We start from the raw sequence: 14,728 nt of genomic DNA, 5'->3' as shown, positions 1-14,728 counted from the left end.
CACAGTATCACTCTTTAAGGCAGATTCATGGATTGAAGTCTGATAGACACTGGGAGACCTGAAGAGGTCACATAACCGACATATTGCTTTTGTAATGGAGTCATTGCCAAAAGAGATGAATAGGGTGATGGTGCTGATTAGGTTAGATGGCATAGGAGCCTGGTGGGAAAGGTAAATTAATTTTTACTAAATAAGGATATTCATTTCTAAAGACCCTGATTCCAAAATTGTTACTGACAATGGCACTTACTAAGCACCCCCAGTAAATGAGGCCATTGGTGGAGTAAGCATCTGTAAGGCAGGAACTCCTGCTGGGTGGAAAGTGATCACTCAGACCTATAACAGATGTAACAGATGTAGTGTGATGGGTCCAGATCATTTAGTCTATGGAAATTAAAAATGTATAACATCCCTTCAAAAGGCTGAGCTGTGAATTACCTATCTGGTAATGCTTAAGGAAATCAGGGTAGTCCAGGCTGCTTGGATTGCACTGCAAGTCCCTGAAGACGGTTAGGGAGGCATCGCATCAGTAATGGACCAAATGATTTCTGCATAGTCTTATCCAAGAAACAACAGCTGTAGTTAGAAGTTTCTGGTATGTTTCACCTGTGTCTTGTTCCTTCCTGTCTTTGCAGCGTGTGCTATGAACGGGTTCCTTGGTACCCCACGGTGCTAACCTTCATCCTCTCTGCTTTGTGGCATGGTGTCTACCCCGGATACTATTTTACCTTCTTAACTGGAATTCTTGTCACATTAGCAGCTAGAGCGGTAAGCATCCTTTAGGCCTAGGGTCTTTCCCCTCAGCAATCTGATGCCTGCATGTTTGTTATCTGTTGGGTCCTAAGTAGGGTTGGGGGTGGGATGTGAACATGGGAGCGATGTTTTGAAAAATCAGTCCAGTATACAAGAGTCTTCCTGTTAGAGAAATACTTGAATATGTAGGAATCTGGAATCATTACAAAAATGGTTAACCATTTTATGTTCGTAGTTTGTGAAACAAAAGGCATTGTAGGGACAATGTTTAGTACCCTAAGAGATGAAAACATTTTTAATTGTTAAAGTCTGTGAACATATACAGTCTAGTAAGTACAGATGATGATGATGATTAATTAACGTAGGCACCATAGGACTTCAATTTGCTTATACTTTGCTTAATTTCTCATTTCATTACTCTGAGCCTAGAAATAACTCACAAAGTCTCTTGAGCAGTCAATGAGGTAGCGGCCACAGGAAGTGAGTCTGTCGGAGATTAATCTAACCTCATGTGTTCACATGCCCAACGCAGTTAGCTTAGTTTGTGTTTGTGAATTTTGTAAATTTGCTTCTCTAGGTTTTTTCAGGAGCCTGTAGTTTCTCTAGATTGTTCTGCAATTTGCTTGTTGTACAGCACGATAATAAAGAATAAAACTTTCCTCCAAGAAGAAGACAAGCATGCATAGAAGTAATTGTGGTTCAGTGCTTTCGTTGCCAAATACAGGAGTTTTGTATTTAATTTTATTTTAATCTTTGATTATGATTGTGGCCCTCCTTATTTCTGATGCCAAGAGTTTTTATTGACATTGGTTGAGCCATATTTTGGATGTGAATTCAGGAACCCCCACATAGCTATCCACTCACCGTTTAATTCATTTTATCCTGTGAAGGTTTCAGGAGCCCTACTATGTGCTAGTCAGTGATTTAGGTGCTGGGCTACTGCAGTGAACAAGACAAGAGTCCCTCCCCTGAGGGTCTCTTGTTTTAGTCAGACACAGGTGTGCTGGAATATATATATATTTGAATTTATATTTATATATTTGAAATATATATATATTTGAATATATATTTATAAATATATATATATAAATATATATATATTTGAATTTCTATTTTATTTTTTATTTGGGTCCTCTCATTTTTATACATATATATATATGAACAAAGTGAATTACTGTTCATGCTGGCTAGTATACTTTTGAAATTAAGTGCATATTATACATATTTGTACATAGAAAACAGGGGAGACATTTTCTTCTCTCCTGTTCATGTAACTATTTAGATTATAAAAGAAAAGAACAAGTGGTCAGGCCAAATTAAGAAATAAAACTCAGAATTCTGTTTGCTAATATATCCAGAGGATTATTCCCTCAGGTGTCTTTTACTCTATGAGCTCAACTGGCGTAAAGGCTCAGATTTGTGTAGAGCTTTTCTTTTGGATGGCCTGGAAACACTATTCGCAAACAAATTATGTAGGGGATAGAGAAGAGAGAGTTGATAGAACAGTGTTTTTATTTTGTCTAGAAGGAGATTGAACTCAACAGTCATGAAGTGTCTTTGGGCCCTAGAAGTTACCCAGTAAAATCTCATACCTAATGTGCAGCATTGCTCGATGGATGGACCCTGGTCTCTGTCCTGAGGAACTTAGGGCTGAGAGGCAGCCTTGGGCACTGATGCGTCTTCTCTTTTGAGGCTGACTTGCCTATCGCCCAGCCATTGTTTCCAGCTCTGCCTTTGACCTGAATCTGGAAACTGGGGGTCTTTCTAGAGCCAGATCTAGTCACATGTGTCAGAAGACCTACAAAGGAGTGTATCCTTTGACCTAGCATTTTCCATTTCAAAGAATTATCTCTTTACCTAAGTCTCAGTTTATCTGTAAAATGAGAATCATGATGCTAACATATTAAGCTTGATGGGAGAATCAACCGGAGATGAGTCATGCAAAGCATTAACACAGGCTTGGCACAGAGTAAGCACTCAGTAAATGGTAGCTGCTTGTATTATTAGTAATAGTAATATTATTTGTGTTATCATTACCTGAAGGAAGTAACTAGGAAACAGGGCAGAGCTTTATTTACAAGGATATGCATCACAGAATTGTTTATAATAGCAAAATGGGATGGAAAGACAAGCTAACTCTTCCAGATTAACTTAAAGTTATATTAGAGATTAATATTTACTGACACGGAAAAAAGTGTATGATATATTACTAAATGAAAAAATGAGCTAGAAATTATATTGGTGCCAGTAACAATATTAACATGGATGCATATGAATAGAAAAAGCTTGGATGGCTCTGCGCCAAGTTTTTAAGTGATGCTTTCCTTTGGGAGGTGTTAAAAGAGAAAGAAAATTTTTTTTTGTTTGCTTAGTTGTTTGACAATTTTTCTATAGTGAACACGTATTATTATTATTATTATTATTATTTTAATAAGAAAAGTTGGCCAGGCACAGTGGCTCACGCCTGTAATCCCAGCACTTTGGGAGGCTGAGGCAGGAGGATTGCTTGAGCCCAGGCGTTCAAGACCAGCCTAGGCAGCAAAGCGAGACCCACATCTCTGCAATTTTTTTTTTTTTTAAAACTAGCTGGGCACGGTGGCATGTGCCTGCAGTCTCAGCTACTTGGGAGGCTGAGGTGGGAGGATCATTTGAGCCCAGGAGTTTGAAGCTGCAGTTAGCTATGATTGTATCGTTGCACTTCAGCCTGGGTGACAGAGCAAGACTCTGTCTTAAAAATAAATAAATAAATAAATAAAAATAAAAACAAGGAGTCCTGATGGTATTTGTAGCTGAGAATACAACTCAGATGTTGGTTGTCTTCTGTAGCCTGTGTTGCTGTGGCATACTACCTGCATGTGCAGAGTGGAAGTTGTCATTTGTTTTTTACCCGCTCCTCACTACGGTTGCCTGTGTTGGCTTGCAGGTCAGGAACAACTACAGACATTACTTCCTTTCTTCAGGAGCTCTCAAGGCTGTGTATGATGCAGGCACCTGGGCCGTCACTCAGCTGGCTGTCTCTTACACGGTAGCGCCCTTCGTGATGTTGGCAGTTGAACCGACCATCAGCTTATACAGGTAAGTTTCCATTGTTCTCAGTTGCCATCTGGTAAATGACTCTATTTTCACTGTGTTTGACTTAGGAGGCAGTACATTGAATGAAGCAGTCCTAAACACTTCTAACGGGGGCTTCAGTGTAGGAAATGTCCATAGAAGCTTTAAAAGGAAGTGGCTGTCCTGGAGACGCCAGTGTACAAATTCCAATACATACGAGCACTTTTGACAGGAATCCGTTAAGCCATTCAGAATGTCACTCAGGGGCCCTCTCATGGCGGTATATTTTGAAGGGATGGACCCTGATTAAAAAAAAAAACTCAGAGGGTGAATCTGCTGCCCTTAGCTCTTCCTCCTGGGGATTGGGAGGTAGGCTGTATTGGGGACTATGAGGTGTCTGAGAGCAGGACAGAAATGGAGGCAGGAGTTGGGGTGCGGCTGAGGCTGGCATTGCCTGATCGAGTGGTGTGCAGAGGGGCTCCCTGGTGAGGCTGGTGGGGGATTTATGCGGCCAGTTGCATGTGTTGGAGGGGCGTATGTGGAATTGAGGCTGGAGGAGGAGGAGGCTCGCGCCACAGACCAACCCTTATAATCAAACACCTGTGCTCCAGGTGAACTGCAAGCCTCTAATTACTGACTTTCATTCTTGCACAGTTATGTGTAATGAGTTGTGTTTCTCCACGGTTGTGAAGTGGTTGAGCACATGCTCTTGTGAACTGATGGTGTGTGACCTGTGGCAAGTTGTTAACCTCTTTTACCTGTGTTTTCTCAACTGGAAAATGAGGCTGAGAAGACAATTCACCTGAGAGCACCATCGTTAGTGCTGGGTGTTAGAATTAATGAGGTAAATGTGCAGAGGACTCAGGCCAGTATCTGGCATATAATCTGTACCTAATAAATGCTATCTTGCATGATTTAATGAGTTGCGCGGGCTTTTCTAGGTTAATTTTGGAACATCGTATCAGTTTTTAAAAGGTGACTTAGAGGCCGGGTGTGGTGGCTCATGCCTGTAATCCCAGCACTTTGGGAGGCCGAGGTGAGCAGATCACGAGGTCAGGAGATCGAGACCATCCAGGCTAACATGGTGAAACCCCGTCTCTACTAAAAATATGAAAAATTAGCTGGGCGTGGTGGCAGGCGCCTGTAGTCCCAGCTACTCGGGAGGCTGAGGCAGGAGAATGGTGTGAACCCGGGAGGCGGAGCTTGTAGTGAGCCGAGATTGTGCCACCGCACTCCAGCCAAAGAAGACATTCATACAGCCAACAGACACATGAAAAAATGCTCATCATCACTGGCCATCAGAGAAATGCAAATCAAAACCACAATGAGATACCATCTCACACCAGTTAGAATGGCGATCATTAAAAAGTCAGGAAACAACAGGTGCTGGAGAGGATGTGGAGAAATAGGAACACTTTTACACTGTTGGTGGGATTGTAAACTAGTTCAACCATTATGGAAAACAGTATGGCGATTCCTCAAGGATCTAGAACTAGATGTACCATATGACCCAGCCATCCCATTACTGGGTATATACCCAAAGAATTATAAATCATGCTGCTATAAAGACACATGCACATGTATGTTTATTGCGGCACTATTCACAATAGCAAAGACTTGGAATCAACCCAAATGTCCATCAGTGACAGACTGGATTAAGAAAATGTGGCACATATACACCATGGAATACTATGCAGCTATAAAAAAGGATGAGTTTGTGTCCTTTGTAGGGACATGGATGCAGCTGGAAACCATCATTCTTAGCAAACTATCACAAGAACAGAAAACCAAACACCGCATGTTCTCACTCATAGGTGGGAACTGAACAATGAGATCACTTAGACTCGGGAAGGGGAACATCACACACCGGGGCCTATCATGGGGAGGGGGGGAGGGGGGAGGGATTGCATTGGGAGTTATACCTGATGTAAATGACGAGTTGATGGGTGCTGACGAGTTGATGGGTGCAGCACACCAACATGGCACAAGTATCCATATGTAACAAACCTGCACATTATGCACATGTACCCTAGAACTTAAAGTATAATAATAATAATAAATAAAAAAAAATTAAAAAAAAAGAAATAAACAGTGCAAACACACCTTCTTCTTAAGTTGGGAATTCCCTATAGCCGATGGAGGGGTCATGAAGGGATTGAAGAAGTTTTTACTACTCAGTATAAGTATCTATAAGTGGGATGATTTATTTGAGGCTATAGAAAGAGAAGGTTGAGGGAACCATACAGCACTGATCAATGACGTCCATGCTGTTACAATATATGCTTTTATACTTCTAGTTAGGTGATAAGAACTTATGTCAATATAACATGGAAGCTGTACTGGTTTATACCCAAATTTTTCTATGCAAAGGGGTGTCAGAAGAGTGGGAAGAGAATTATAAGCTTCTGTCAAAAAGAAGCCATCAGTTCAGCTACTAGAGAGGTAGGAGTCATTTCAGTCCTGGATGAAGAAAATGGAACTGAGAAACCCAACATATGTGGCCATTGAGCATTTGAAATGCAGCTAGTGGCACAGAGGAACCGAATTTTCAATTTTATTGAATTGTAATTAATTAGAATTTTAACAGTCGCGTGTTGCCAGCGGCTATTCCAGATTGATGACACCTCAAACAGGAGCCCCCTTCACTGGGACTCCCTCCTCAGAGAGGCGCACCCCCAAGCTGGCATTCTGACTGCTTCTGCCTCCTTGTGCCCACCTAGGGCCGCCCCACGTGCTTCCAGCTCCAATTTCATTCCCATTTGTCAGTGCCCTCAAGCCAACATTTGCCCTTTTGTCTTCTGCATTTTTAACATGCCCAGAAGCAGCCTTTGGCACCATTGAACTGTCTGCAGGGGCTGTCCAAATTGTTTCCTTTAGAGCTCTGTTTTTGTTACAGAGTCCTCCTAGGTTTTGAGTTATGTATTTCTAACATGATTTTTTTTTTTCCTGTAAGCCCTGGTATTCTAAGCCCCTGATATTGCCTCATAAGAGATTTTTAAGGAATAGATTGATCATGTTATAGCAGAAGCGCCTGTATTCCACTCAGTATCATGTAATAGCTATAGTGTGCTAGGCATTGTGCTAGAATCTGGGGTTAGAATGGAAAGCAAAATATAGAAATCATTTCTGCTCTCACTGGGGTGATAGCTTGATGAGAAAGACAGGTAGTAATTGACAAATGTATAAATACATGCTGAGATCGTACTTTTAGTGAATGGTATAGAGTTTTAAGAGAGTATGTAACAGGAATCTGCCTCAGCCTAGGCACTGGGGACATCTTTTTGAGCTCAGTCCTGGAGGTTGTGCAGTGGGAGTGAAGCAGGCTCAGTGTGTGTGAGCATTGTGGGCAGTGCTCCAGACTTGAAAATAGCCTGGAAAAGCCCTGTCATGTAGCCTCCCATAGTGTAGCATGACGCTCCATGCACTGAAGACCAGGGAAACGTGAATGTGGGCAGAACATAGAATCCAAGGTGGAGGGAGGTGAGCTGAGCTGAGGAGAGCAGGGGGTAGGTATCAGTGTCCCTGTTTATCACATGAGGAAGTAGAGGCTCAGAGAAGGTGAGTAACAAAATTTACACAGCAGCTAAATGTTGAACCCGAGTTTCAGACTCAGCGTTCCCTTAATAGCAATATCAGTAATGGAGTTACTAAAAATTTCTTTAGGAGAAGTTATTTTGGATACAAACTACTGCTTGGGGATCATAATAAGTGATTTGTTAGTGACAATATTGCGTTTAACCAACTAAAACAACAATTCCTGGGCTTAGGCAGGAACTCAAAGGGCAGAATTAAATTATCAAGTAGCTTTTCACTTATTTTTAAAAACAACCCAGAATATTTTTTTTTAAACATCTTTGTTTAGGATGAAACAGGAGTTGACATTTTTTGGGTCAAGTAGGCCTATTTTAAATGATCCAGCCTAGTGTATTTTCTGGTTTCTAGTTATTTATATAATTTAAGTTTCCTGTCTAGATCAGCTCTGTCCAATAGAAGTTTCTATGATGGCTGGGCCTGGTGGCTCACGTCTGTAATCCCAGCACTTTGGGAGGCCAAGGCGGGCGGATCATGAGGTCAGGAGTTTGAGACCAGCCTGGCCAGCATGGTGAAATCTCGTCTCTACTAATTATACAAAAAATTAGCCGGGCATGTTGGCATGTGCCTGTAGTCCCATCTACTAAGGAGGCTGAGGCAGGAGAATTGCTTGAACCCGGCAGGTGGATATTGCAGTGAGCTGAGATCACACCACTGCACTCCAACCTGAGCGACAGAGTGAGACTCCATCTCAAAAAAAAAAAAAAAGAAGAAGAAGAAGTAGTTTCTATGATGACAGAAATACTCTACATCTGTGCCGTCTGAGATGCTGGCCACCCAACATGTGTGGCCAGTGAGCATTTGAAATGCAGCTAGTTGTACGGAGGAACTGAATTTTCAATTTTATTGAATTTTAATTAATTAGAATTTTAACAGCCACATGTTGCCAGCGGCTATTCCAGATTGATTACACCCCAAACAGTGTTTTCATAATCTTTTAAGAAAATCCCTGAATTTGGACAAGAAAGAAAATTGCATAGTTTTTTAGTGAAGGCAGGCCTGGTTGTGTTCCAGATCTGTTCCTCCCCTTTGGCTAAATTCAGTAGCCAGCAGTAAACCACAGATGTTTGCAAACCCTTTTCTCAGTAGATCCTCATTGCTTAACGTTGAAATTTCACTTGTACTTCATTGTTAGGTCTAGTCAGTGTTCAGTCGAGAGTGGCTTCAGATCTCAGCCTCAGAGCGCTCAGTCTAACTTCTTTATGAGCCCAAGTGAATGTAAATGAGCCCAAGTGAATACTCAAATATATTATGAAAGAACCTTTCTATGAAATCATTTTGAAAAGCAAATTCACATACATCACTTTGTCTTTAATTGGATAACTCTTTCTTAAATTCAGTGGGTAATAACGTTAGAATTTGTTTCTCTTTTTGTTTTTTGAGTTGGGGTTCTCCTCTGTTGCCGAGGCTGGAGTGCAGTGGCGTGATTGCGATCTCAGCTTGCTTCCGCCTCTGCCTCCTGGTTCAGGTGATCCTCCCACCTCAGCCTCCCACCTCAGCCTCCTGAGTAGCTGGGATTACAGTCATGTGCCACCGTACCTGCCTAATATTTTTTATTTTTGTAGAGATGGGGTTTTGCCATGTTGCCCAGGCTGTTCTCAAACTCCTGGGCTCAAGCATTCTACCCACCTTGGCCTCCAAAGTGCTGGGATTACAGGCCTGAGCCACTGCACCTGGCCAGAACATTAGAATTTGCATAGAAACTTTCATAGATGGCAAACTCTTTGAGAGCAGGAACCCCGCCTAATTCATCTTTACATCTGGGTCCTTAGGTCAGTACCTGACATGATCAATAAATGTTAGTTTAGTCTTTCTATAATAGAAAGATGAAATATTCCTTCAAATTTTAGAGAAATATGAAATGTCAGAAGAGGTTACTAAACCTCACTAGGTGTTTTCCACTTGATACTCAAAGTAGCTGGATTTTACCTAACATAATTGTCCCAGTGTAGATTTGGCCACATATGAAATATTAAGGCAAAGCTCAAGAACAAAGTATAACATATTTTGGATGTGCAGATTTTGAAAGCTGGAGTTATCTGTGGCTAAGGTGTGCCCATGAGAATCCCAGTCTATACCTGTTAAACCACCGTGTTTATCTGTGGAGCACTTTTTCCACTCTCAGTAATGTCTTGGTTTAGACAATAAATTAGGTGATCACTTGCTGTGGCTGCTTACCCCTTCCCTGGTTAAACAGCTGTTAATCATGTACTTGTCTTGTTTCCATTCCCACATGGGAAGGGGTGGAGGCTGGTGCCTTTTTGTAGATCCAGTTTATTGTTTTGCATATCCTAAGCAGTAAATGCTTATTGAAAGAATAAATGAACGCGTGTATATTCGCCTCTGTTCAAGCTCTTCACTATTCTGTGAATATTGTCGAGGAGGCATTCCTCCTGCTAAAGGATGGAGAAGTTTAGGGGCATATGTGAGTTTTCTGATTCTAATGTGCCTGACCTTATAATCACAGAAGTTGGGGAATGATGCATAAATCAATTATGCTTTCCTCCTTCCCCAGCGTTATTTTCCTTTCTTCAAAAAGCATTAGGGAAAATATAAGTTGAACCTTTCCAAATGGATCTAGAACAGTTGTGCCAATGCAGCTGTTTCTAATTACTTGCACGTATTGATATGCCCGATATTTATTGCATATCTACGTTGTGCATACTGCTGAATACTACACTTCACAATAGAAATCCACAAACATCAAAAGCAAAACTTGTTTTTTTATTAGTTTAGATGACAGTTATTTTTAGGGTTATGGACTGGATTTTCAAAATCGGGATTCTTCTAGCTCATAAGACACAAAAGAAGAACCTTTTACACTTGAGTAGAGCAATGTGTTAAAGTGTTAGTTGCATTGTGTTTAGGGAATAGGATACAGTCATATGTTGCTTACCGACAGGGATATGTTCTGCGAAATGCATCGTTAGGCAATTTAATTGTTTGAACAGCATAGAGTGTACCTGCACAAACCTAGGTAGTATAGTCTACTATACACTGAGGTTATATGGGATAGCCTATTGTTCATAGGCTGCAAACTGGTGCAGTGTGTTACCGTACTGAATACTGTAGGCAGTTTAAACACAATGATAAGTATTTGTGTATCTAAACATAGAGAAGGTACAGTAAAAATCTGGCAAAGATAAAAAAGGATACACCTGTATTACCATGAATGGAGCTTGCAGGACTGGAAGTTGCTCTGGGTGAGTCAGTGAGTGGTGAGTGAGTGTGAAGGCCTAGGACATCAGTGTACACTACTGTAGACTTTAGAAACACCTTATACTTAGTCTGTACTAAATTTATTAAGAAAACTTTTCCTCAATAATGAAGTAACCTTAGCTTACTGTCACTTTTTTAACTTTATAAACTTTAAACGTTTTAAAAACAGACTCTTTTGTAATAAAACACCTTGGTTAAAACAAACATGGTGGCCGGGCATGGTGGCTCATGCCTGCAATCCTAGCAGTTTGGGAGGCCGAGGTAGGTGCATTACCTGAGGTTGGGAGTTTGAAACCAGCCTGACCAACATGGAGAAACCCTGTCTCTATTAAGAATACAAAATTGGCCGGGCGTGGTGGCGCATGTAGTCCCAGCTACTTGGGAGGCTGAGGCAGGAGAATCGTTTGAACCTGGGAGTTGGAGATTGTGGTGAACTGAGATCATGCTATTGCACTCCAATGTGGGCAAACAAGAGCAAAACTCCATCTCAAAAACAACCAAAAAAACGAAACAACAACAACAACAAACATGGTACAGGTGTACAAACATTTTTCTTTATGTTTTTTGTAAACTATTTTCTATTTTTTTTTACTTTTGAAACCTTTTTTGTTAAAAATTAAGACACAAACACACATCAGCCTAGGCTACACAAGATCAGGATCATCAGTATCATTGTGGTCCACCTCCACATCTTGTCTCATTGCGGGAGGTCTTCAGAGGCAGTAACACACATGGAGCTGTCATCTCCTGTGATAACAGTGCCTTTAGAATCCCTCCTAAAGAACCTGCTTGAGGCTGTTTTACAGTTAACTTTATTTCTTAATAAGTAGAAGGAGTATACTCCAAAATAACAAGGGAAAGTATAGTATTGTAAATATATAAACCAGTTACATAATCATTCATTGTCATTATCAAGTACTATGTATTGTATGTGATAGTATGTGCTAGACTTTTATTCAACAGGCAGCGTAGTACTGTTTACACCAGCATCACCACAAACACGTGAGCAATGCGTTGCCTATGACGTTGCAATGGCTACGACGTCACTAGGTGATAGGAATTTTTCAGTTCTGTTATAATCTTACGGGGCTGTCATCATTAATGTGGTCCATCATTGGCTGAAATGTCATTAAGTATCATATGACAATACTGGGTTTGAATTTGGTCTTAGGAGTCCTTAAACTTTGAATATTGGGGGTGTCCAGCTGTCGTGGGGTTAATTCTCTTGGTTGGCCTGTTATGTCAATGGGACGGTACCATATATATCCACAGATGAGTCAGTTGGTTTGCCCTGCCCAGTTTTGTGGTTTCGGTCTATCCGTGACCCACTCACCTACCACAGGGAGTTATCTGTGGAGTGAATCAAGGGAACCCTGAGTGCAGACAGGTTTCCTACTGCCAAAAGCGGTGCTCTCACTTGCCATAATGTAGTTGATGTAATTAGGTGATGTTTCTCGTCTACATCCTTATTTCAAATATAATTTTTGTGTATTTTTATACCCAGGTCCATGTACTTTTATTTGCACATCATAAGTCTCCTGATAATACTATTTCTGCCAATGAAACCACAAGCTCATATGCAAAGGTGGCCTCAGACTGTGAACTCTATCAATAAGAGAAAAACAGATTGATACCTCCAAGAGAAGCGGACAAGCAGAACTACAGAACGTTCGAAAGATGAGATGACAAGGCTCAAGGGTTCCTCCGGTGACTTAGAGGCGATGTTTACATGCATCTTTATTTTGTTCTTTTTTAAAGTGCAGGGAGTATTTTTATAAAGACTTTTTGTACAGATAAATCAGCCATGTCCAGGTTATTGGTTTTAATATTTTATAGGACATTTGAGTGGTGCGGCAGTGTGTGGAGAATGTGCCAGAGCTACAGAGACAGTCCATTCTGGGATGCTGGCTTTTTGCCCTTCCAGCATGATTTCCAGCTACTGTGACCTGGATGCTGGAACCCAGGCATTGGCTCCAAAAATTAGAAGGCGAGTGCTGAGAAGACTTGACACAGTTTTCTCAAATCAGAATATACTCAGACATGGTGGTTCCCTGGGAAGCCCCAGATCCTTTGACTTGTGACATTACTGGTTTGCAGACATAATAACTACACTCAGAGGACCATGGAGGCGGAGGGATCATGGTTTCAGGACCCTGAAAACTCTACGAGTCAAGAGGACTAGTGCATGGACTGAAAGTCAGACATGCCCTCAAATAGGCTGCATTTTTTTTTTCCCAGGAATGTAACCTTTCCCCTTTTTCTTCTGACCTGAGCCAAGACTGAAAATCAGAACGTTTCCTGTACGTGGAGCTGAAGAGGGGTTGCTGTTTCCCGAATGTTTTCCAGTTCACAGGCGCCGCCTGCCTGCCCGGGGATGGCCTTGAGAAACACCCAAATGTTTATGAGGCAGCAGAATGCCTTTTAGGAAATTTTTAAAAAGTAATTTAAAGTTATGTAGAAGTTTGGTAAGAAGAAGCAGTTGTTTCTCTGTTCTCCCCTCATTTCATGGAGGTGTTAATGATCGTGGCTGGCCGTGATGTACGCATGGGCTGATTTTCATTTTTTCAGTTTCATGGCTGAGAAATTCAGCTTTGTTCTAGTTGAATCATCATATTGGAAAGCAGATGTTGAAATTTGTCTTTTCTATCTTTGTTACGAATGTGCTATGGCCCCCTTTTGGAGACTTCTATTGGGTAATATTCTATGTGAGAGAAGGAAACACGATATTAAATGTTGTGAAAAATAATGATGATAATAATACAATATATGCTGCAATGGTGTACTCTCAATCAGGTTGCTTGGGAGGAGAAAATTTATTCAAATCCAATGATAAAACATTAGTTTCTTATTGAATAAACAGTATGTTCCCATATAAAGGAAATGTTTCTGATGGGAAGAATTGCTTTTTGTCTGTGAATAGAGACTTGATGTTCAGAAGCCTGTGTGTGTGTGTGTGTTTTAACAAATGTGCACCAACTTAAGGTTTTACTGTATATTTCAGGCCCTTGGGTGTCTTGTGTTTTGGTATAATTTCAGATCTTTATTCCCAACTTTGCAGGTGGGATTTTACCCCCTTTCACAGATGAGGGTACTGAGAATCAGAGAGACTTTTGCCAACTGCCGTAAGATCACAGCATTAGTGGTAGAGCTGAGATTTGTGTCCCAGATGGTCCTATGAAGACCACCAGCTGTGAGTCTTTCCATAAGGTGTCCTACTGGTGCTTCTCTTAGGATAGTGAAATGTGAATGTGATGTGCCTGTCCCTCTTAAGCATGCATACAGTCCTGGTGCTGGGGGCGAGTACTAGAACCCAAACTCTAGTCCTTATTTGGGATAGTGAAAGTTAAGAAGTAGTAGATCGGAGCTAGTGCATGAGTCTCACCCTACTTTAACAAGGAAATCTTGGGGCAACCCAACTTTGCTATCTCAGGAAGAATCTTAGATAGTGGGTAGGGGAAGGGGCTGTAGGTACCTAAAATCTATCAGTTTGTCTCCACCAGGAATAGCTTGAGGTACAAGCTTCCTGTCTCAGGAAGATTCTTAGATAGTGGGTAGGGGAAGTGGTTGTAGGTACCTAAAATCTATCAGAGGTTGTCTCCACCAGGAATAGCTTGAGGTACAAGACCAAGAAAAATGTGCATCTTATAAACTAGCAAAAATGGTAAATATTACCACTGGTGTGTAGTAATAATATGAACATGTAGAATATTCATATTACAGTGAAGTCTTTGAATTTACAATGTGATTGATGACCAGGTTTCACTGTATGTAATGTAAGTATCTTCATGTCTGAAAGAAGAACTTGGTAATGAGAGGAGGGGTGTCTGCTTCAGTGACCAGCTGCCCTGCCCTTGGTAATGAGAGGAGGGGTGTCTGCTTCAGTGACCAGCTTACCAAGGACTCTCTCAAGCCTTCAGTCCTGGGCAAACTGAGGCCATTGGTCCCACTAGTGACTGCCCAGAATTGATTACTCCTTATGGAATGAGAAGTCAAACCTCTAGGAGTTGAGCTTGTGGATGCTATATGTTAGACTTGGTGGTAGGCTCTGGGACACAAACATGAGGCTTTATTCTGTATAAAAAGAACAACACATAGAAGACTGATTAGCATCCTC

General features: G+C 41.2%; 1 protein-coding gene across 2 annotated transcripts in view; it reads left to right on the top strand.

Annotated features, from left to right (window-relative positions):
* The window catches only part of MBOAT1 (membrane bound glycerophospholipid O-acyltransferase 1), a 107,770-nt gene extending 94,219 nt beyond the window's left edge, over window positions 1-13,551 (top strand). For both annotated transcript variants that reach the window (XM_007973581.3, XM_073005685.1), the window contains exons 11-13: window positions 636-768; window positions 3,677-3,828; window positions 12,119-13,551. In XM_007973581.3, coding sequence (XP_007971772.3) covers window positions 636-768; window positions 3,677-3,828; window positions 12,119-12,245 — 412 coding nt within the window. In that variant the 3' untranslated portion in view covers window positions 12,246-13,551. The remainder of the gene's footprint in view (window positions 1-635; window positions 769-3,676; window positions 3,829-12,118) is intronic.
* Window positions 13,552-14,728: the final 1,177 nt, after the last annotated feature.

The sequence above is a fragment of the Chlorocebus sabaeus genome, chromosome 17, assembly GCF_047675955.1.
Source record: "Chlorocebus sabaeus isolate Y175 chromosome 17, mChlSab1.0.hap1, whole genome shotgun sequence".
In the NCBI taxonomy this organism is placed as follows: domain Eukaryota; kingdom Metazoa; phylum Chordata; class Mammalia; order Primates; family Cercopithecidae; genus Chlorocebus; species Chlorocebus sabaeus.
Note: the sequence above shows the minus strand (reverse complement) of the source record. Positions and strands in the feature narration are given on the sequence as shown.